Source organism: Pseudorca crassidens, chromosome 3 (genome assembly GCF_039906515.1).
Source record: "Pseudorca crassidens isolate mPseCra1 chromosome 3, mPseCra1.hap1, whole genome shotgun sequence".
NCBI classification, from domain to species: domain Eukaryota; kingdom Metazoa; phylum Chordata; class Mammalia; order Artiodactyla; family Delphinidae; genus Pseudorca; species Pseudorca crassidens.
In genome coordinates this window covers 62,684,035-62,708,985 of record NC_090298.1, presented here as the reverse complement: position 1 = coordinate 62,708,985, position 24,951 = coordinate 62,684,035, and the positions used below count along the sequence as shown (strand labels likewise).

The following is a 24,951-nucleotide window of genomic DNA, read 5'->3' as shown; positions in this document are numbered from 1 at the left end:
GGTTTTGTTTGGTCTTCTTTCTCTACTTCCTTTATGTGTAAGGTTGGATTGTTTATTGGAGATTTTTCTTGTTTATTGAGGTAGGATTGTATTGCTCTAGATTTCCCTCTTAGAACTGCTTTTGCTGCATCCCATAAGGTTTGGATCATCGTGTTTTCGTTGTCATTTGTCTCTAGGTATTTTTTAATTTCCTCAGCCATCTCTTGGTTATTTAGTAACATATTGTTTAGCCTCCATTTGTTTGTGTTTTTTACGTTTTTTATCCTGTAATTGATTTCTAATCTTATAGCGTTGTGGTCAGAAAAGATGCTTGATATGATTTCAGTTTTCTTAAATTTACCGAGGCTTGATTTGTGACCCACGATGTGATCTATCCTGGGGAATGTTCCATGTGCACTTAAGAAGAAAGTGTAGTCGGCTGTTTTGGGATGGATTGTCCTATAAATGTCAATTAAGTCTACCTTGTCTATTGTGTGATTTAAAGTTTTTGATTCCTTATTATATTCTGTCTGGATGATCTGTCCCTTGGTGTAAGTGAGATGTTAAAGTCCCCCACTATTATTGTGTTACTGTCGATTTCCTCTTTTATAGCTGTTAGCATTTACCTTATGTATTGAGGTGCTCCTATGTTGGGTGCATATATATTTATAATTGTTATATCTTCTTCTTGGATTGATCCCTTGATCATTGTGTAGTGTCCTTCCTTGTCTCTTGTAACATTCTTTATTTTAAAGTCTATTTTATCTGATATGAGTATTGCTACTCCAGCTTTCTTTTGATTTTCATTTGCATGGATTATGTTTTTCCATCCCCTCACTTTCAGTCTGTATGTGTCCCTAGGTCTGAAGTGGGTCTCTTGTAGACAGCATATATATGGGTCTTGTTTTTGTATCCATTCAGTGAGCCTGTGTCTTTTTGTTGGAACATTTAACCCATTCACATTTAAGGTAATTATCAATTTGTATGTTCCTATTACCATTTTCATAATTGTTTGGGGTTTGTTTTTGTAGGTCCTTTTCTTCTTTTGTGTTTCCCACTGAGAGAAGTTCCTTTAGCATTTGTTGTAGAGCTGGTTTTGTGGTGCTGAATTCTCTTATCTTTTGCTTGTCTGTAAAGCTTTTGATTTCTCCATCGAATCTGAATGAGATCTTTGCCGGGTAGAGTAATCTTGGTTGTAGGTTCTTCCGTTTCATCACTTTAAATATATCGTGCCACTCCCTTCTGGCTTGTAGCGTTTCTGCTGAGAAATCAGCTGTTAACCTTATGGGATTCCCTTGTATGTTATTTGTCATTTTTCCCTTGTTGTTTTCAATAATTTTTCTTTGTCTTTAATTCTTGTCAATTTGATTACTATGTGTCTCGGCGTGTTTCTCCTTGGAATTATTCTGCCTGGGACTCTGTGCTTCCTGGACTTGGGTGGCTATTTCCTTTCCCATGTTAGGGAAGTTTTTGACTATAATCTCTTCAAATATTTTCTCGGGTCCCTTCTCTCTCTCTTCTCCTTGTGGGACCCCTGTAATGCAAATGTTGGTGCGTTTAATGTTTTCCCAAAGGTCTCTTAGGCTGTCTTCATTTCTTTTCATTCTTTTTTTTTTATTCTGTTCTGCGGCAGTGAATTCCACCATTCTTTCTTTCAGGTCATTTATCCATTCTAATGCATCAGCCATTCTGCTATTGATTCCTTCTAGTTTATTTTTTCATTTCAGTTATTGTATTGTTCATCTCTGCTTGTTTGTTCTTTAATTCTTCTAGGTGTTTGTTCTTTAATTCTTCTAGGTCTTTGTTAAACATTTCTTCCATCTTCTCGATCTTTGCCTCCAGTCTTTTTCCGAGGTCCTGGATCATCATCACTATCATTATTCTGAATTCTTTTTCTGGAAGGTTGCCTATCTCCACTTCATTTAGTTGTTTTTCTGGGGTTTTATCTTGTTCTTTCATCTGATACATTGTCCTCTGCCTTTTCATTTTGTCTATCTTTCTGTGAATGTGGTTTTCATTCCACAGGCTGCAGGATAGTAGTTCTTCTTGCTTCTGCTGTCTGCCCTCTGGTGGATGAGGCTATCTAAGAGGCTTGTGTAAGCTTCCTGATGGGAGGAACTGGTGGTGGGCAGAGCTGGCTGTTGCTCTGGTGGGCAGAGCTCAGTAAAACTTTAGTCCGCTTGTCTGCTGATGGGTGGTGCTGAGTTCCCTCCCTGTTGGTTGTTTGGCCTGAGGTGACCCAGCACTGGAGGCTACAAGCTCTTTGGTGGGGCCAATGGCGGACCCCGGGAGGGCTCACGCCAAGGAGTACTTCCCCTAACTTCTGCTGCCACTGTCTTTGTCCCTGTGGTGACCCACAGCCACCCCCCACCTCTGCAGGAGACCTTCCAACACTAGCAGGTAGGTCTGGTTCAGTCTCCTATGGGGGTCACTGCTCCTTCCCTCTGGGATCTGATACACACACTACTTTGTTCGTGCCCTCCACAAGTGAAGTCTCTGTTTCCCCCAGTCCTGTTGAAGTCCTGCAATGAAATCCCACTAGCCTTCAAATTCTGGTTTTCTGGGAATTCCTCCTCGCATTGCCGGACTCCCAGGTTGGGAAGCCTGACGTGGGGCTCAGAACCTTCACTCCAGTGGGTAATCTTCTGTGGTATAATTGTTCTCCAGTTTGTGAGTCACCCATCCAGCAGTTATAGGATTTGATTTTATTGTGATTGCACTCCTCCTACCATCTCATTGCAGCTTCTCCTCTGTCTTTGAATGTGGGATATCTCTTTTGGTGAGTTCCAGTGTCTTCCTGTCAATGCTTGTTCATCAGTTAGTTGTGATTCCGGTGCTCTCACAACAGGGAGTGAGCACACGTCCTTCTACTCTGCCATCTTGAACCAATCTCCTTGTTTTATATTTTTGTACGTGTTTCCTATTAATAGAAGATAGCTAGATTGTTACATCTGCTTCTGCATTCAACCTGTGCAATACTGTTGACCCTTGAACAACATGGATTTGAACTGTGAGGGTCCACTTATACGTGGATTTTGTTCACTAAATACGTACTATGATGTTGCATGATCTGTGGTTGAATCCCTGGATGCAGCCAACTGTAAAGTTATACTTACATTTTCAACTGCACAGGGGTTAGTGCCCCTAACCCCCAGTTGTTGAAAGGTCAACTGTATATTGTTTTGGTAAAAGTCGTTGAAGAACATCCAGCCTGACACAGATATGTAGTTGGAAAAGAGAGGGTTTTTTTAAAAAATAGATTTATTTTATTATTTATTTTTGGCTTCATTGGGTCTTCGTTGCCATGCATGGCTTTCTCTAGTTGCAGTGAGCAGGGGCTACTCTTCGTTGCGGTGCGCGGGCTTCTCTAGTTGCGGTGGCTTCGCTTGTTGTGGAGCATGGGCTCTAGGCATGTGGACTTCAGTAGCTGTGGCTCACGGGCTCTAGAGTGCAGGCTCAGTAGTTGTGGTGCACGGGCTTAGTTGCTCCGTGGCATGTGGGATCTTCCTGGACCAGGGCTCGAACCTGGGTCCCGTGCATTGGCAAGCAGATTCTTAACCACTGTGCCACCAGGGAAGTCCCCAAGAGAGGGTTATTTTAATAACCTTTTCATATAATTGTGGGTATTCTATTTTAATATTACACCAAGACTCAGCACGTGATAATTTCTTAAAATTAGTTGTGTGGTGCTTGCACCCTGGTGATACGTGTGGGAGCCGCTCCTAACCTATGGATCAGATGGCCACTTTTTTTTTTTTTTTTAAGGAAAAGTTGGTCACCATCTTTTGAAATTATGCTTTATGTAAGGTAGAATAAGAAATGCAAATCATTATCTTCATTATACCCTTTTAAAAAATCAAGTCTTGAAAGATTATAGAAGCTTCTTCTAATCAAACACCAACATCTCATGTGCATAGAAATTGGAACACTTTTTCCTTGATAGATCCACACTTCATATTATGGCTACTTTTTTGAGGTAAGAAGTGAAAACTTAACAGTTTCTAACATAGTTCCTGGATAAATATTTGTTGAAACTATCTAATGTTTGTGAGACTGTTTTTATTCATTTCTTTCAAATTCTTATTTATGTCTATTACCTTATTTGAATAAGTGAGAAAAATGCCTTTTAGAAATGCCTTAACCTGGTACAGAAATAGAATTAAACATTCATGTTTACACATATGTCTAGTAAATTAGGCAACCACTTTATCTGCTTGTTCAGAATGTTTCAACATCATTAATCCATAATTTTATGTTTATCTATTTTAAGATCCACACAGGTTTACAGCACCAAATAATCTGGCCCTGTCAGCCCAGCTGCATTCCTCTGGATGAAAAACTCCTGCCCCAGCTTCTAAAAGAAGCAGGCTACGCTACCCACATGGTCGGAAAATGGCACCTGGGAATGTACAGGAAAGAATGTCTTCCAACCCGCCGAGGATTTGATACCTACTTTGGTAATGGAAATGCACATGTTTCTTTAACAACTCTGGCCAACTGCAGCCGTCTCATAAAACACAGCCAAGTGTAATCAAATGAAATAACTGGAAATTTGAACAGAGTGAATCAGTCAGCACTGCCATGGGGCCACTGTCTAATGCCACAACCGTAAACATGGCTGTGCACTCAGCTCGTGATGGGACAGGCAGTTATCTTTGCCAGGGTTCTACATGCCACATAGGGGCCTTTGCAGAGTCTGCTACCTCCAAGTCAGAGACCACTCTACTCTTAGAGAACCTTATTACCAAAAGGGGATACAGATTGATTTTTTAAAAAAATTCCAGGCAAAACCCAATACAAGAATATTTCAAACCCAAAACAATTAAGAAAATGGTAATAAGAACATACATATCAATAATAACCTTGAATGTAAATGGATTAAATGTCCCAACCAAAAGACATAGACTGGCTGAATGGATACAAAGACAAGACCCATATATATGCTGTCTACAACAGACCCACTTCAGACCTAGGGACACATACAGACTGTAAGTGAAGCGATGGAAAAAGATATTCCATGCAAATGGAAATCAAAAGAAAGCTGGATTAGCAATACTTGTATCAGATAAAATAGACTTTAAAATAAAGACTGTTACAAGAGATAAGGAAGGATACTACATAATGATCAAAGGATCAATCCAAGAAGGAGATATAACAATTATAAATGTTTATGCACCCAACATAGGAGCACCTCAATATATAAGGCAAATGCTAACAACCATGAAAGGAGAAATCGACAGTAACACAATAATAGTAGGGGACTTTAACATCCCACCTACACCAATGGACAGATCATCCAAACAGAAAATAAATAAGGGAACACAAGCTTTAAATGACACAATAAATCAGATAGATCTAATTGATATTTATAGAACATTCCACCCCAAAGTGGCAGAATACACTTTCTTCTCAAGTGCACATGGAACATTCTCCAGGATAGATCACATCTTGGGTCACAAATCAAGCCTCGGAAAATTTAAGAAAATTGAAATCGTATCAAGCATCTTTTCTGACCACAACGCTGTGAGATTGGAAATCAATTACAGGAAAAAAACTGTAAAAAACCAAATACATGGAGGCTAATCAGTGTGCTAGTAAATAATCAAGAGATCACTGAAGAAATCAAAGAACAAATCAAAAAATACATAGAAACAAATGACGATGAAAACATGACGACCCAAAACCTATGGGATGCAGCAAAAGCAGTTCTAAGAGGGAAGATTATAGCTATGCAATCTCATCTTAAGAAAAAAGAAAAATCTCAAATAAACAATCTAACCCTACACTTAAAACAACTAAAGAAAGAAGAACAAAGAAAACCCAAAGTCAGTAGAAGGAAAGAAATCATAAAGATCAGAGCAGAAATGAATGAAATAGAAACAAAGAAAACAATAGCAAAGATCAATAAAACTAAAAGCTGGTTCTCTGAGAAGATAAACAAAATTGGTAAACCCTTAGCCAGACACATCAAGAAAAAAAGGGAGAGGATGCAAATCAAAGTTAGAAATGAAAAAGGAGAAATGACAACTGACACTGCAGAAATACAAAGGATTATAAGAGACTACTGCAAACAACTATATGCCAATAAAATGGACAATCACGAAGAAATGGACAAATTCTTGGAAATGTACAATTTTCCAAGACTGAACCAGGAAGAATTAGAAAATATAAACAGTCCTATCACAAGTAATGAAATTGAAACTGTAATTAAAAATCTTCCAACAAACAAAAGTCCAGGACCAGATGGCTTCACAGGTGAATTCTATCAAACATTTAGAGAAGAGCTAACACCCATCCTTCTCAAAGTCTTCCAAAAAATTGCAGAGGAAGGAATACTCCCAAACTCAATTTATGAGGCCACTATCGCCCTGATACCAAAACCAGATAAAGATACTACAAAAAAAGAAAATTACAGACCAATATCACTGATGAACATAGATGAAAAACTCCTGAACAAATAGTAGCAAACAGAATCCAACAGCACGTTAAAAGGATCACACACCATGATCAAGTGAGATTTATCCCTGGGATGCAAGGATTCTTCAATATGCGCAAATTAATCAATGTGATACACCATATTAACAAATTAAGGAATAAAAACCATATGATCATCTCAATAGATGCAGAAAAAGCTTTTGACAAAGTTCAACACCCATTTATGATTAAAAAAAAAAACTCTCCAGAAAATGGGCATAGAGGGAACCTACCTCAACATAATAAAGGTCATATATGACAAACCCACAGCAAGCATCATACTCAGTGGTGAAAGCATTTCCACTAAGATCAGGAACAAGACAAGGATGTCCACTCTCACCACTGTTATTCAACATAGTTTTGAAAGTCCTAGCCACAGCAATCAGAGAAGAAAAAGAAAGAAAAGGAATACAAATTGGAAAACAAGAAGTAAAACTGTCACTGTTTGCAGATGACATGATACTATACACAGAAAATCCTAAAGGTGTCACCAGAAAGCTACTAGAACTAATCAATGAATTTGGTAAGGTTGCAGGATACAAAATTAATGAACAGAAATCTCTGGCATTCCTATACACCAACAATGAAAAATCAGAAAGAGAAATTAAGGAAACACTCCCATTTACCGTTGCAACAAAAAGAATAAAATACCTAGGAATAAACCTACCTAAGGAGGCAAAAGAATTGTACTCAGAAAACTATAAAACACCGATGAAAGAAATCAAAGATGGGGCTTCCCTGGTGGCGCAGTGGTTGAGAGTCTGCCTGCCGATACAGGGGACATGGGTTTGTGCCCTGGTCCAGGAAAATCCCACATGCCGTGGAGCGGCTGGGCCCGTGAGCCATGGCTGCTGAGCCTGCGCGTCCAGAGACTGTGCTCTGCAACAGGAGAGGCCACAACAGTGAGAGACCCACGTACCGCAAAAAAAAAAAAAAAAAAAAAAAAACTATGATGAGATATCACCTCATGCCGGTCAGAATGGCCATTATCAAAAAATCTAGAAACAATAAATGCTGGAAAGGGTGTGGTGAAAAGGGAACCCTCATACACTGTTGGGGGGAATGTAAATTGATACAACCACTATGAAAAACAGTATGGAGGCTCCTTAGAAAACTAAAAATAGAATTACCATATGACCCAGCAATCCCACTACTGGGCATATACCCCACGAAAACCGTAATTCAAGAAGAGACATGTACCACAATGTTCATTGCAGCACTATTTACAATAGCCAGGACATGGAATCAACCTAAATGTCCATCGACAGATGAATGGATAAAGAAGATGTGGCACATATATACAATGGAATATTACTCAGCCATAAAAAGAAACGAAATTGAGTTACTTGTAGTGAGGTGGATGGACCTAGAGTCTGTCATACAGAGTGAAATAAGTCAGAGAAAAACAAATACTGTATGCTAACACATATATATGGAACCTGAAAAAAAATGGTACTGATGAACCTAGTTGCAGGGCAGGAATAAAGAGATAGACATAGAAAATGGACTTGAGGACATGGGGTGGGAGGGCGAAGCTGGGGTGAAGTGAGAGTAGCATTGACATAGCATCGACATACGTACACTACTGAATGTAAAATAGTTGGCTGGTGGGGAGCAGCAGCATAGCACAGGGAGACTGGCTCGGTGCTTTGCGACGACCTAGAGGGGTGGGATAGGGAGGATAGGAGGGAGGCTCAAGAGGGAGGGGATATGGGGACATGTGTATGCATACGGCTGATTCGCTTTGTTGTGCAACAGAAACTAACACAGTACTTTGAATCAATTATACTCCAATAAAGATCTATTTTTTAAAAATCAGGTTGAATAGAAAAAGATAGAATAGTTGCTTGGCACCGAGTTACTTAAAAAAAAAAAAAACCTGCCTGACTGTAGCAGACTTCACATTCAACTCTGAGATTTGGGACTTCTTATGCTCAAAGCAAAAAAAAAAAAAAAAAAAGCAGTCTGTAAGTGTCACATTACTTATAAGTTAAATGGAAACCAGATGTTCAGGAAGAGTAAAGCATTTTCTGGCTCTTAGACCTGAGAGAAATTTCTCCTTTGGGAGAAGGTAAGGTGGCAGCATCCTCAAAAACATCATTTTAGTAATAAAATGGTGGTTGTCTTATAGATGTTTCTTGAGACATTCTCTTTTATTCAAGCTAGGACCAGAGCACCAAAGTACATTTCAGTTCAAGTGATTACATGGGGCCCACACAGTGCAGTTGAAGCTCACAGCTCTATAGTGCCTAGTTCGAACCACAGTTTAAGTCGAGATGTAAGGACATCCAGACGTGAGACACCGTGTGACCCACTCCCATCTGGGTTCTCTAGCAGACATTGCTTAATCAATAATGCATTCTTCCCTGATGAATCTGGATATATCCTCAGTATTCTTAAATAGCTGTTAAAAACAGGACTTGGGTGTAAGACGTCTTTGTCATCTTGGAAATTCTAGAGGAAAAAACAGCCTCTATATCCTTTGACAATTTTCAATTAGGTCTTTGCTTAATGATGGGCCGATACCTGTACTCTGGCGACTGGAAGGATATTTTAATTGTTTTTATTAAAAACCAAATTTTATATTTTAAAATTATATATTTAAACCAAATTATATATTTAAAAATTCATTTGGACAGAGGGGGAAATAACATCCTTTTATGAGAATTAAGAAGCCTAAATGGATTTAGACAGACAGACACCCCACTGCACATTCATGGAAGGAAGACTTGCAGAGAAGGAGGGCATGATGACGATGCAGTTGTTATCACTGTTATGACTTAGATGTTCTGTTAAAAAACAGATGATTGTGGGCCTGGTTGCACAACTCTGAGTACACTAAGAACCATTGAACTGTACAACGTAAATGAGTGATTTGTATGATATGTGAATTATTCTCAATAAAGCTGTTAAATACAGCAGAGATTTAATTGTTCAAAACATAGTTTCTCATTTTTCCCCAAAAAGCATCGCTGCCATATTCTTTAGACTCAGCACGTAAGTTCAAATTTGTGAATCATTGTTATGAGAAAGTTCTATGTGACTGTCACATGGTTGCTTGGTATTAGTTTGACCAAGTATGTGAATAGATAGTTCTATTATGTGAATAAAGAGTTCTATTGGAATCCTATTTGTACTAACTTTTTAATATTTATGGTTTATACATCTTTTTATCAAGTATATCCTCTGCATGTATTTCCCCAAATGATAGAAAACAGTTTATTCTTACAGATAAAGAACCTGAAGTGATTCTTCAAGGTGTTACCAGCAGTTATTAACCCCAAATAGAACACCAGTGTCCTGACCCCTTTAATTACCCATATAAGGACTGAAATTATTTTCATGGATACATTTGTTTTTCGATTATATATTAATTAGCAAACACATTGGCTTTCCCTTTCTGTTATACCTGTAGCAGAAAAGATTACATTTAAAGAGTTATCGTAAAACTAAGATATTCATTGTATTTAGGACCTTGAATTTACTGAATCATGGAAAAGGAGGAAATTAAAATGAATTCATTTACTAGGTAAGATATGTAGGGCTTTTAATTGTGATTATAAGAAATATTTAGAACTGGGGAAAGAGGCCAATTTTATTATCTTCATTTTAATGTTAATAAGCAGTGTTTGTCAGGAGATAGCTCAGAGTCCAGCACAGTTATTTCTTTTGGATAGCTTTATCGAGCTTTATTCACATACCATATAATTCACCCCATTAAAATGTACAGTTCATTGATTTTTAAATAAATTCACAGGGTTGTACCACTGTCACTACAATCAAATGTAGAACATTTCCATCACCACAATAAAGAAACTCCATACACATTAGCAGTCACTCCCCATTTTCCCCTGACCCTCATAGCCCTAGGCAACCACTAACCTACTTTCTGTCTCTACAGATTTGCCTATTCTGAACATCTCATATAAATAGAATCATATAACATGCAGCACAGCTTATTTTAATATTTTAGGAAAATATGGAACATTTGCAGGAACAACTAAACTTGAGAAACCATTTCTCCCATGTTTAAGTCTAAATTGTGGGATAGGCCATTGATGCCATTTAAATTGGGGGTGAAATTGAGATCAACAGACGTAGAAAAATCTAATTTCAACACCACATGTTAGTTTGCTCTTTTGGTTGTTATGTTTAGAGATCCTCTGTTTGGAAATCTTTGTGTCTTTCACCAGTGGGTGTCAGCATCTGACTAAAGATGATGCCTCCAAGAGCTACTTCTGTAAATAACCTTGAAGCCAGTCGACCAAGGTCAATATCAACGTTATTTGAATTCTGCGTTCATTTATGTGATCACCTCAGAGTAAAAATTTGTAACAAATCACCTGAACCATATGCTATTTTAACCATTAGATAGCTTTAAAAGATTAAAATGTCATCACTTTTACTGAATTTAAACTCTGATTTTTTAAAACATATTTACTTGGAATCACCCACTTTGAGAGTTACGTGATAGAGCTTATATTCCAAAGACTGGGCTAAGGGGTGAATTTGAATTTTTTTACGATAACATTTTAATGCCTTATGCTAGCAAATATAGAGATGTTAAGAAATGGTGCTCTGATTAGCCTTGTCATTTGATTAGCCCTGACATGGATAATCAATTGCATTAGGCAATTAAATGCTGAGACCTTCGTTTGTTTAACGTGTTTTATGCTATGCTGACTACTTTCATCTCCCATTCTCCTTGTAGGATATCTTCTAGGTAGTGAAGATTACTATTCCCATGAGCGCTGTACGTTAATCAACGCTCTGAATGTTACACGATGTGCTCTTGATTTTCGAGATGGTGAAGAAGTTGCAACAGGGTATAAAAATATGTATTCAACAAATGTATTTACTGAAAGGGCTACAACCCTCATAACTAACCACCCACCAGAGAAGGTAAGTCTTGCTTTTTTATTGATATCAAAATTGTGTGAAGATAGCATCTCTTCAGGTGAATATAGGAAAAGGCCATTGTCCTTTAGGGAAAAACCTAATAAATACTAGCGGAGTCACTTTCAAGTTCTAGAGTACCTCAGTATCAGCTGAGAATCTTGTTAAAAATAGAAATTCCTGGAGCCCACCTCTAAAAGTCTGATTTATTAAGTCTGGGAAAAATCCATATGTCAATATTTTAAGGAAACTCAAGGGTGATTCTGCTGCACGCGGTCCCCAGATCACACTTTGAGGAATGCTGTGCATATAGTGTTTCAGTACAAATATAGTTTTATTATTTTAGTGTCCTGTGTGGAGGTGTGGTAATGAGTAAATTGACTTTTTCAAAAAATGTTAGGCTTATGTACAAGATGAGGCATTATTATGGCAAACTTTCTGTTAGGTATCCACAAACTTAAGGTTCAGGGCAAGTTCCCTAACTTTGTATTTCCCAGCCCTCCTCCAAGGTTATTTTGGCTATTCTAAATATTCTGCATTCCCATGTTTATTTAGAAGCAGCTGGCCAATTTCTACAAAAAAAAAAAAAAAAGTACCTGCTTGGATTTGGATTTCATTGAATCTGTGGACCAACTTGGGGACAATGACATCTTAACAATATTGAGCCTTCTAATCTATAAACACGGTACACTGATGAGCCTGTTTATCACATCGACCATGCTGAAGCTAGTTGTATATGTCATGTGCTGAAATCTTTTGACTTATTTACAGATAAAAGTAGAAAAGAGTCTGAATAGCCTTGACATTTGTTGTTGTCGTTGTTCATCTGGAGTTAACCTCCTGAACCCAAGTTCAAGCTGAATTCTCTGGATTTAGCTTATAAATGCCTTTAAATCAGATATGTGTGTTCTCAGATATTGGGCTCAAAATATGGCTTGATTAAGAACTGTATTAACATGCCCTCGAAATTAGACCTTCAATAGGACTCTAACACAGCAAATTACAGAACGTGTGGTGTCATCCAGTTTTTCCAGTTTCCTGCGCTTTGCCTCCTTGGCGGTTACTGAAGGTCCTCAGTGCAGATCACCATTTGAATTCCTGTTTAGATACCTGTTCAGACTTGGTACCTGGCTCCTGACTCCGTTTTTGACATAGTTTCTTCCTGCCTACCCTAACATGGCATTGAGTGGCCTTCCTGGTGTCTGTCCTCAGCTTTGCCCCACTTTTGGCTTTTTTGTACTCTTTCATTCTGACCTGTTGGAGTGGCCATGCTTGCTGTGGAACATGGAAGAAATTGGAATATTCTCTCAAATATGTAGACATATGCAGATTTTAAATATAGATGTATTCGGGTAGTTTGACAGATAACTGCTAGGTAATTGGCTTAAGTTCTCAGTTTTCTTCTGTATGTTTGGCATGTTATAGATGAGGTTAAAAACCCCAAAGAACAAGACAAGGTCTTGAGGGAACTGTGGTCCTTGTCCTGTCCTTTGAAGTTTGAGGTGGGCATCATTTTTCAGGTAAGCAAACTGGCTTAGAGAAATGAGGTAACTTGTTCAAGGTCACAGAATCAGAAACTGCACTGTTTAACTCCAGAGCTCAGTGCACTTAACAAGCCTCCCTAGTTGACAGTTTATATCCCAGACCAGCGACTATGAGCCCCAGTTTGTGACTCAGCTTGATGGTTCCAGCATACAATACAATGACAGTATATTGGGATCATCTGGAAAGCTTGGACGAAATACCACTTCCAAATATTGTGATTTATTGGTCCGGGGTGGGACCCTATCACTGGTATTTAATTATCCCTCCGCCCCTACCTCCAACCAGTGATTCTGATGTGCAGTCACTATCGATTCCTCTCAAGCACAGAGAAGCAAGCAGAAGCCAGCTGCCCTTTACAAGTTCACAATATACCACTCTTTAATCATGCAACAAGTATAAGATGTCTACAATAAAAATTTGTTTCCATTAAGGAACAATAGAGTATTCTCTCCCAGTGCCCATAACATTAATCAAATAAGAGGAAGCACCTGGGGTGAAATCATTCCTGGTGGGTGGGCTGTCTTAACTGGTGTAGGGGGAGAAGGCTCAGGAACTGAGGAAAACTGTAGGCCCTAAGAGCTCACAAGCCACCCACACCCGTGTGATTAGTATGGTGCTGCTCATAGGTAATATGGAAATTGCTGGGTGAGAGGTGGTCATTTTCCTACAGCGACTGAAATGTTCCAAAGCAGTAGCCAGCCTTTTCAGCATCCCCAAAGTCAAGTTTGAAGCATAGACATAAATGAATGAAATAATCAATAGCTGAGTAATAGCCCCAGAAAGTTTAAGACGGCAAATGCCAATGTTGATAGTTTCAATTCTCAATGAAAGTACGCAGCACACCAATTACAGGACTTTCATCATTTTATTCCAACATTGAATCTAATTCTGTTCTAACTTCTCTGTGCTATCTACAGACTGTAACATAGGCAACTTGCTCTAAGATGGAAATCATTAAAGAAATACACACAGAGTATCCACAAGCTGACTTAAAAATGTGTCTGTTTTAAAGAGCACTTGGGGAAAAAAAGCATATGGAGCTATTTTGTAACAGAAACACAGTTGGTGCTGGAATCAGGGAGATATTGCTAATAACCATTGCACAGTGTTAAGAAGGAATGTCTTTTCTCCTTTTTCTACAGGGTAATTCCCTTAGTACTAATACTACAATGTGAAAGTAACACATTCACAAAATATCGTTTGGTTAAAAATAGCCCCCCTCGGGCTTCCCTGGTGGCGCAGTGGTTGAGAGTCCGCCTGCCAATGCAGGGGACATGGGTTCGTGCCCCGGTCCGGGAAGATCCCACATGCCGCGGAGCAGCTGGGCCCGTGAGCCATGGCTGCTGAGCCTGCGCGTCCGGAGCCTGTGCTCCACAATGGGAGAGGCCACAACAGTGAGAGGCCTGCGGACCTCAAAAAAAAAAAAAAAAAATAGCCCCCCTCAAAACTTTGCAGAATAAAAATAAATGTTTTCTCCCATACCTCATCTACTAGCAGCTTCTTAAAACAAATGTGACTTTCTAGTGGTAGACACTTACCTTTTCCTGTCACAATTTGGAAAGAAATGTCTTAATCTGGAAGTCAAAGAGAATAACACTTTAAAAACATATCATATGCTTTTTAAAAAGTTATACTTTAAATTAGGGAAATGTACTAAAGAAATGAATTTAAGGCTTTCTTCCTTACTGGAATTAGCATAATGAGAAAGGGAAATAAACCCTTAGCACCATTTTAATATGCTAATAACTTTAGGTTATAATGTCATACTTTTACTTAATACCTAAACATTTGGTCGTGATTCACATTTAGGATTCCAATTTACAGACCTAAAGAAAGGCGTACAGCTAGGGTTGGTGTAAAAGTGGCAGCTGTAACTGGGTTGGTGAGAGCAGAGATCTGGACCCAAGAAAGACCAAGGGAGAGATCAAGGTCCTGCGCAAACCCAGAGATCTATGGAGTTCAAACTCGGGTCCAGGACTTTGGTGTTTTGAATCAGGATGTCAGTAAGGTCAGAATGGGCCTGAAAGTCTCCAAAGGCCAAGGCTCCATTAGGTTGGAACGCAAGTCAGTAGACAGCATACTAATAATGAGCCCATCCCCAGGATGGCAGCTGCTTGCTTTGGGCTAACAGTGAGCTGAGGTTGGCAGGTGTGGGGAAATTGGCTACAGCTGTTTACTGGGAGGGTCTTAGGACAAGAGGCTGAAGGCAGGTTCCTGACTGTGGTGGAGAACCTGAGGGCCCTAGTTAATTGTTCTTTCCACTGGGGTACCATGTGGTACTAAGAAGAATACTCTGTTAATTTTTTTTTTTTCAATTTAAAAGTAGTATAGAAATGTTTCACATCTAGCACTGTTGGCAAATGAGTTGTTCCATGAATAAAGTTCACCTTGTGAGAACTGAAACTTTATTTTTACAATATTGGATGGAAATACTCTAAAATGTGGTACATTGGTCCTCACCTCATTAAATGGGCTACACTGTTTATCATTCTGACTCCTGGTGACCCAGAGCCATACCGATGTGTGCAAGGATGTTTGCCCATACACTAAATGGTCCTAGATCACTGCTGACGAAATGGGAAAAAGACAACTTGTTTTGTTCAAGAATCACCTTTACCTGTGAGTCTAGTTGGCAGGTAGCACGAGACCTTTGCGGGGCCTGTAACAGTCATAGGCCAGGGAAGACTGCATCTCCCAGGGGTTGTTTTCATTTTCTCTTCTCAGTTATGCCCCTTCTGTTTGAACTAACAGGAGCCTGACCACTGGATAAATGGGGGAATTGTTGTAGTATTATCATTTTAATCCCTCAAGAGCAACGGTCATGTCTTCAACCACTAAAGAATAATTACAGGAAAGGTTTTCAGGTAATTTCTTGCTATATTTAACAAAGTGTGTAGAATGATTTCCACACTGAATATTTATAAGACCCTTTAATGATGGTCCCAGAAACATTATTTTTTCCCCAGAGTGGTTATGAGATCTCTCCTCCACCACCCTCCCCAGCTATTGCCTCCAGGGATCACTTGTTGGCTGGAAATGACCTGCCTTCCTTCCCCTTTCTCTCCTTAATGACGGGAGCTGCCGAGTTGCCCATAATGGCCTGGGTGAGCACTTTCTCCTGAAACAGTGAGCTCCCTTTTTCATTTCTCCACCCCTGTCCACTGTAGAGAATCCAGACCAGGGTCACAAAGTCTTATGTTTACAAGGGCCAGGCTGCTACCCTAAATAAATGAAGTCATTCAGGTAGGACAGTGGGGAGACTAGAAAATAAGAGAGCCCTTGGGGGAGGCCGGGGGTCTCTGTTTCTCATACTCCAGCCATTTGTTGTCAGATGGAGTGTGGACCTGGAGTTGTCAGAAGTTCTGATTTTTCAAGAAAATAAAAAAACTAAACAAAACAGGTTTTCATGTGACATTTCCTGATTTTTAAAACTTTATGTGGGTTGCAAATTGTTGTAGCTTTCCAATTTTTAATCCGTCCCCATCCAGACCTTGGCTGGTGGCTGGGGCATGGGCTTGGTCTAGTGCTGAAGATCCAGACGGCGGTTCCCACTGTGGAACCTCACTGCGCTGGCAGGTCCCGGATGTCCCTGCACATCCTTTCCCCTCCGAACATCTTAGCCCAGGGTTCTTCCTCCCCACCTGGGCGGGGCATCTGCTGGGATTCCCTTCACCATGGTCTGGAGGAACATGGACTTTTCAGTGTGACTTGTGTGGCTGGAGGAGAACGCACGTGTGTCAAGGAGCAGCAGAGGCAGAGCTAAAGCCTGTCAAAGTGGTTAGTGTTGCCTTTTGGAGTTGGAATTTGGAATGTGTTCCCATGGAAACAACGTACAAACGAAGCCTAGGGTCTACATCATCATGGTTTTTATTCCATCACCTGCCTCCTTAGTAAAATAGGTTTTAAAGTGATGTCGTTGATATTGAACAGCCATTTTGAACATTTTGATTTTTGGGCAAAGGTGTTTCTAAGTTCCAAAGATCTGAACTAAAAATACTGTCTTGGGTGTCTATTTGAGTTCTATATGTGTATACCCATTACTGTATCACAGTGATGTGTAATATGTAATTTAAAACAATTTATCAACAGTAATGAATGAAATATGAGCCCACCTCCCAGTCTGCATTCTAACTTTTCCCCATTCCTTTATGAGATTTAAATGCCTCAAATACTCCAACAGAATTAGGTTTTTACTCTTGGGTTGAGCCAGTTGTTGTCTCTTTGAGGGTTTTCAATTCATTAAAGAATTCTATAGGAGCACAGTGAAGAGAGCCTTCAGAAAGACTCATTAAGAGGAAGAGGCTGACGCAGAATATCATTAACATTAAATTCTGTAAATTGGGTAAGAGGTGAAATGAATCAATGTATCATACTCCTTAGTTTCCAGGAATTAAATTGGCCTTATGTTTGGTCCTAGATCAAAGACTAGCAAGGCATGGTGTTCACTTGTTTTCTTCTAAAAATATAAACAATCCTTAAACCTCTCCTAAAAGGTGGTAACTTATTTTTCAGCTAAAGCAGAAAGCCAACCCATCTATTGGGACATAGCCACACTGCAATAGCAGGGTTTCCAATAGGAAATTGCTCTGCAATTAATACGAACTTGTGCAAGTCATATAACCTTTCTAAGCCTCAGTTAACTTACCTGTAAAATGGGTGTAGCAAGGTGGTTTTGAGTATTACATGAGACAGAATTATTGGTATTATTATTATTATTTGTTTGGATCAGAGCTTTCTAGGCCATTTTAGAACTCAAGATTTTATTTTCATAAAATTCACCCATTTAAAGTACACAATTCAATAGTAAATTCACAGAGTTGTGCGACCATCACCACAGTCTAAGTTTAGAACATTTTCACCGCCCCCAAAAGAAGTCTTGTACCTGTTAGAAGTCACTCATCCCTCCTCTCACCCACAACTCCCTACAGCTTCAGGCAACCACTAATCTACTTTCTGTTTCCATAGATTTGCCTATTCTGGACATTTTATATGAATGGAATCATACAAAACGTGATCTTTGTGATTGGTTTCTGTCACTTAACATAAAGTTTTCAAGGTGCATCTATGTTGTAGGATGTGTCAGTACTTCATTCCTTTTTACGGCTGCAACATATTCCTTTTATTGCTGTCTATTGCTGAAAATATACCACATTTTGTTAATCCATTCATCAACCGGTGGACATTTAGTTGTTTCCACTTTTGGGCTATTATGAATAATGCCACTGTGATCATCCATGTACAAGTTTTCGTGTGGATTTATGCTTTTGTTTTTCTAGGGATGGAAATGCTGACTCATATGGTAACTATATCTTTAACAATTTCAGGAACTGCCAAGTTGTTTTTCAAACTGGCTGCACCACTTTACATCCCCATCAGCAATGAATGAGGGTTTCAGTTTTTCCACATCCTCACCAACACTTCTGATTTTCCATTTTTAAAATTATAACCCTCCTAGTGGGTGTGAAGTGGTATGTCAGTGTGGTTTTTATTTGCATTTCCCTAATGACTAATGATGCAGAGCATCTTTTCATGTGCTTGTTGGCCATTTGTATATCTCCTTTGGAGAGACATCTATTCAGATTCTTTGCCCATTTTGTAGCTGGGTTAATTGAGTTTTATTATTGAGTTGTAAGCGTTCTTAATATATTCTAGATACAAGTCCCTTATCTGATATATGACTTACAAATATTTCTAACCCAGTTTGTGGGTTGTCTGAATATTACTTTTATTAACTGATAAATCTGGGCTTCTCTCTATATATTTAATACTTCCAAGCCCTCTTAACTGATTTGCACAAACTCTCTTTCCAGCCTCTGTTTCTCTACCTTGCTCTCCAGTCTGTCCACGAGCCCCTTCAGGTCCCCGAGGAATACCTGAAGCCATACGACTTTATCCAAGATAAGAATAGGCATTACTATGCAGGAATGGTGTCCCTTATGGATGAAGCAGTGGGAAATGTCACCACAGCCTTAAAGAGCCGTGGGCTCTGGAACAACACGGTGTTCATCTTCTCCACAGGTAAGTCCGTCGATAGGAAAATCATCTCTTGGCAGAGCCTAGGACATAGTATTCAATAAATGGAATGAAGATAAATTGGAGCATTTAGCAGTTCCTTATTAAAATAAATGCTAACTGCAAGAGTGGAGACATCATAATAATGGATAGAAAAATGTATCTAAGGAAAAAGAATTATGAGCCTTCTGTCTTCCTTCAGATATCAAAATATTCTGGGAGTATGCTTGAAAACAAGCTCTCAGTAACTGAGTAAGTATGAGTGGGCAACACTCCTATGCAGGGCAGCTGGGCAGTGAATCCCTGGACTGACTTGTTCCCAACAATGTCTACAGCCCAGGCATCCTCTATGAAGAGGACTTCCGCTGACTAGAGGGGTCTCTGTATCAGTGCAGAGGCAGATGGTGACGTTATGAAGACACTTAAGAAATGGAACCATTTAAATCTAGGCTAGAGTCTCCAAGTATAGATTCTTTTATATTAAAATTTTCTGACAATAAAGTCATATATCACTGATTATAGAAAAAACAAAAGGAGGGAGAAAAATTTTTTGAAAAATCATTTTCATTATGGCAATGTCATTCTGATTCCTAATCTGTTATATATATGTGGTTTTTTCCCCCTTCTCATTAGACATAGTTTTCTAAAATTTCCCTATGATGTGCTTTGGGTGTAGATCGCGGTTTATTCATTATGCTGAGTATTCAGAGAGCACTTTCCATCTGAAAATGCAGATCCTTTTGTTATGGGAAATTTCCTTGTGTTCTTTATTTCAGAATTGTTTGGCCCTCCATCCCTCCTTTCTCCTATTCTCTCTGTACAAAACTCCTGTAATTTGGGTATTGGGTCAATCCCCTAATTTTCTAGGTTTTTTTCCTCCCCTATTTCTTTTTCTTCTACTACTTGGGAAATTTCCTTATCATTATTCTCTAATCATTCTATTGAATTCATTGCAACTGCCATTTTTTTCAAGTCTATTTTATTTTTTTATTGGAGCATAATTGCTTTACAGTGTTGTGTTAGTTTCTGCTATAGAGCAAAGTGAATCAACTATATGTATACGTATATCCCCTCCCTTGAGCCTCCCTCCCACCCCGCTGCCATCCCACCCCTCTAGGTCATCACAGAGCACCGAGCTGAGCTCCCTGTGCTATGCAGCAGCTTCTCACTAGCTATCTGTTTTACACATGGTAGTGTATATATGTCAATGCTACTCTCTCAATTCGTCTCACCCTTCCCTTCCCCGCCTGTGTCCACAAGTCCGTTCTCTACCTCTGCGTCTCTTTTCCTGCCCTGCAAATATGTTCATCGGTACCATTTTTCTAGATTCCATATATATGCGTTAATATACGATATTCATTTTTCTCTTTCTGACTTACTTCACTCTTTATGACAGACTCTAGGTTCATCCACATCACTACAAATGACCCAATTTCATTACTTTTTATGTCTGGTAATATTCCATTGTATATACGTACCACATCTTCTTTATCCATTCATCTGTAGATGGACATTTAGGTTGTTTCCATATCCTGGCTATTGTAAATAGTGCTGCAATGAACATTGGGGTACATGTATATTTTTTTGTTTTTTATTTTATTATTTATTTATTTATTTATTTTTGGCTGCATTGGGTCTTTGTTGCTGCACGTGGGCTTTCTCTAGTTACGGCCAGCGGGGCTCCTCTTCGTTGCGGTGCCCGGGCTTCTCGTTGCTGTGGCTTCTCTTGTTGTGGAGCACAGGCTCTAGGCGTGCGGGCTTCAGTAGTTGTAGCATGTGGGCTCAGTAGTTGCAGCACGCAGGCTCAGTAGTTGTGGCGTGCTGGCTGTAGGGTGCATGGGCTTCAGTAGTTGTGGTGCGCGAGCTAAGTAGTTGTGGCTTGTGGGCTCTAGAGCGCAGGCTCAGTAGTTGTGGTGCACAGGCTTAGTTGCTCCGCAGCATGTGGGATCTTCCTGGATCAGGGATCGAACACATGTCCCCTGCATTGGCCAGCGGTTTCTCAACCACTGCGCCACCAGGAAAGTCTCTGGGGTACATGTATCTTTTTGAATTATGTTTTTCTCAGGGCATATGCCCAGTCGCAGCAACCACCGTATTTTTTAATTGTCAAAAACTCTTTCCTGTTTTCTGATAACTCCTTTTTTGTAAAGTTTGTTTTTATTTTATAAATGTAATAATTTATTTCTCCAAAGCCTGTGCTCTTAACCATTAATTTTGTATAATATATATGTGAATGTGAATGTGTATGTAGGTATGTTTATACCTATACATATATGTGTGTATTAGGTATACACATACATGTATTTTTTTTTACTTTTTAAAAAATTTTTGTCAGAGTATAGTTGCTTCACAATATTGTATATATTTTTAAGTTTGCTTGTACTCCCAACTTTGTCTCTTTCTCTTCTAAGGTCATTTGTATCTTTGTTTTGGTCTGTCTTTCATGAAGGAGGCTTTTTCAGACCCCTAGTGATCCTTGGCTAAAACCCAAAAATTTGATTGGAAACTCGAAGGGTGAGGTCAGGACTTGTCATCTGGTAAGTTTTACTGTAAAGTGACTGTGTGAGAAGTATGAGGGGACACGTTGAGGAATTAATCTGGGTATTCTACTTATAGATTTTTAAAAGAGTTGTTTTGTTTTGTTTTGCTTGTAATTAGGCATGGTTATGGAACGTAGCATTTACTGAGTACTTACCATGTGTGGGACATGGTTCTAAGTGCTTTACATGAATAAGTTCAGTTAATCCTCACAGTAATTCTCTGGGGACTCTTATTATCCCATCTTGCAGATGTGAGAACTGAAGCACAAAGAGACTAAGTAACTTGCCTAAGGTCACTCAGCCAGGCAGAGTGAGGTGTCACCCTTTCTGCCTCTGACACGATGATCTGGAAGTTCTTACTGGACCTCAAGATATAGCAGTGCTTTCCCCGAGGTGTGCTGCAATTTTGATTTGTTGAGAAGCCTCGGCAGGGCCGGGATAGCATCCACCCTGACCATCCTTTTTCAGTTGCTTTAGTGCTATACAAATACTATAATTTTCTAAGTGTGTCCCGCTGTGAAAAAGGTTGAGTATAGATAACATATGTTTTCCCCAAAAAACTTACCCTTCAGAAAAGAGGGCAATATCTTATACTTAAGTCCTTACAAGTTCTCTCATAGTCCGAGAGTCGTTTTCAATTTCCTTTATTTTGAACAGCCTGGTAAAGCACTTTGATCAGTGCTGGTATTGAATGCTTATAGAGGTCACTGGAAAGAATCAATTAAAAAGGAGTCCAAGACGTTTAATACTGATTTAGTAATTATTCCTGGGAAATGACCTCACTGTTTCAAGAATTGGAAGTTGTAAGTTTGTGAAACAAGCCTTTGTTGTAGATATCACAATTATACAATTTAAGGATAAATTATATCCTGAAATGAACGTATACGTGGATTGATGTATCATACATAGACTGAGAAGTACTCAGACAGAAGTGAAAATCGTAGCTCTGGAAAACTGTTAAACGTCTCAGGGTGGCTCCTGTGACAACAGATACTGATGTCAAGTGTGCATGGGGAGAGGTTTTTTCATAATAAGTGGGGGTGGAAAACAATATTTTAAGATCTGTATATCTCTTTTATTATATGATTTCACATGTTTATACATAGACATATTTTAAATAGATAGTTGACTATTTCATAAATACCCATAATACTTATTCAAGTCGGCAAAAATAATTTTTGGAGCTTTACACTGAGAAAATGGGAATTACCTTATAATTGGGTTGCCCTATTCTGACAGTTTGATATATTAATAGATATATTAGTCTTGGACCATCTTTGCTTTGTTGAGCTAAATCCAACTTTATAGTGTGTATGTATTTTAATTATACTGCTGGATTCAGTTGGCTAGGGTTTTATTTAGAAGATTTGCATTGATTTAAAAGTAAAAGTGGAGTAGGTGGTTTCTTTTCTCCCTGTTGGGTTTTGTTGTATTGGTTACACACATGTCGTAAAATACTTTGGAAGTTTTTCCATCTTTTTCTATGCTCTGGAACACTTTGCAGATTGTTTGAAAGATCCCTCTGGTAAGCTGGTCCCTGGAACCGTTTTAGGAGGCTTAAAAAAATTATCTCCATAGTTTAAATTTTTTGCTTAATTATATCTAGGGGTGTGGGTCTTTAAAATATTTTTAAATTAATTTTGCCTGAAATACAGTGAGCCCTTTGATCTGCATGCTGAGATTATTTTTCACTCCAGGAAGTCTTCCTTGTTCATATTTTAGCTTATTGCTTTTGTTCTGTTGGATTTAATTCTCAAAAATGGCTTTAATTAGTAGGTGGAATTACTGACTCAGCTTTTCTTTCATCAGTTTCCGTTTTTCATCCTTTTTCTCAGTCTGCTGGAGCTCTTTTGCATTACCAGTTAGACATTTGTGCAGTTTTAATGCTGCTCTTTAATATCTCCAGTGGAGATTACTATTGATAGTATTTTTAGCATCTTTGCAATCCTTTCTTTGCCTCAATCAGTTCTTTTTTCTTTTAAGTTTGTTAGTAATAATAATGACTACTGGTTATTAAATATTTACTGCATCCCAGGCCGTTCTAGTGCTTTTCCTATACGTTCTCATTGTTAATCATGTTTTAATCATTAAAGTTCCAAGTAGCATTGTGAAATGGGTTTCTTTATCCCTACTTTAAAAATGAAGAAACCGGGCTTCCCTGGTGGCGCAGTGGTTGAGAGTCCGCCTGCCGATGCAGGGGACAGGGGTTCGTGCCCCGGTCCGGGAGGATCCCACATGCCGCGGAGTGGCTGGGCCCGTGAGCCATGACCACTGAGCCTGCGCGTCCGGAGCCTGTGCTCCGCAACGGGAGAGGCCACAACAGTGAGAGGCCCGCGTACCACAAAAAAAAAAAAAAAGAAGAAGAAACCAAAATTTAAAGAGGTTAAGTGATTTGCCCAAGTCTACTGCTATGGTCTGAATGTTTGTGTTCCCCCCAAATTCATATGTGGTGGTGTTGGAAGGTGGGGGCCCTTGGGAGGTAATTAGGTCATGAGGGAGGACCCCTCATGAATGGAATTAGTGCTTTTACAAAAGAGACACCAGAGAGATCTCTAGCCCCTTCCTCCGTGTGAGGACACAGTGAGAAGATATTGGCTGTGAACCAGGAGAGGATTCTCACCAGAAGGTGACTATACTGGTGCCTTGGCCTTGAACTTCCCAGCTTCCAGAACTGTGAGAAATAAATTTCTGTTGTTTATAAGCCACCCAGTCCATGGTATTCTGTTATAGCTGCCGAACAGACTAAGAGCCATACATCTAATAGAGGGAAGAGGAGAATTCAAACTCAGATCAACTTGGGGTCAGTCCCTGTTAAACCTAATCAGCTGTGCTTGTACATCTCCTCTTTTCCTTCTGTCTCATCCCATTGTCCCTAATCTCTACTTTTTGGCTTTCTACACTTCTATCCATCAAACCCATGATTTTCCTGAATCTTTCCAAATAGAACTTTTCTAAACTCATCATTTCCATAGTCAATCATTTCCAGCTGTATACTCTTCCTCTGAGTGTAAGCAGTCGAGGACCTATCCGCCCAGAGTGTGTGGCCATCTCTTGGCCTCTGGTCACTGTCCCCTGGTTAATTCCTTCTCAGATCTATAGCTTGGGGTCAGGTTGATGCACACAGCTCACTCGTTTCCCAGTGGCCTTTAGGCATTGAGTGTCCTACACTCCAGTGGACCTGACTGACCTACTTAACATTTTCTTATCTTCGGGCTGCTTCTTCGGCATGGCTAGCAGATTCTTCCTGTCTCCACACCTTCAGGGCTTTACTTAGGGGGGCATTTGCCAGGGCAGTGTGTCCCACTGCCAGGCCCTTTCTTCTGCCCACTGTTCTCTGGGAGTTGTGATCTCTCACTGCAGATAGGAAGTTGAAGAGGTAGTAATGCTCTGGTCATGTCAGATATGAGCACTGTCCCCTCCTGAGCTGCCTTCCTGCCTCTTTTCAGGTAGGCGAGTGGTTCCATGTCGAGGCAGAGAGGGTAGACCAGCCCTCGTTTCTTCAGCT

The 24,951-nt window shown here is 39.5% G+C and overlaps 1 protein-coding gene across 2 annotated transcripts in view; it reads left to right on the top strand.

Annotated features, from left to right (window-relative positions):
• ARSB (arylsulfatase B) overlaps positions 1–24,951 on the top strand; it is a 177,161-nt gene that overhangs the window by 15,354 nt on the left and 136,856 nt on the right. For both annotated transcript variants that reach the window (XM_067731076.1, XM_067731077.1), the window contains exons 2-4: positions 4,250–4,436; positions 11,165–11,355; positions 18,705–18,912. In XM_067731076.1, coding sequence (XP_067587177.1) covers positions 4,250–4,436; positions 11,165–11,355; positions 18,705–18,912 — 586 coding nt within the window. The remainder of the gene's footprint in view (positions 1–4,249; positions 4,437–11,164; positions 11,356–18,704; positions 18,913–24,951) is intronic.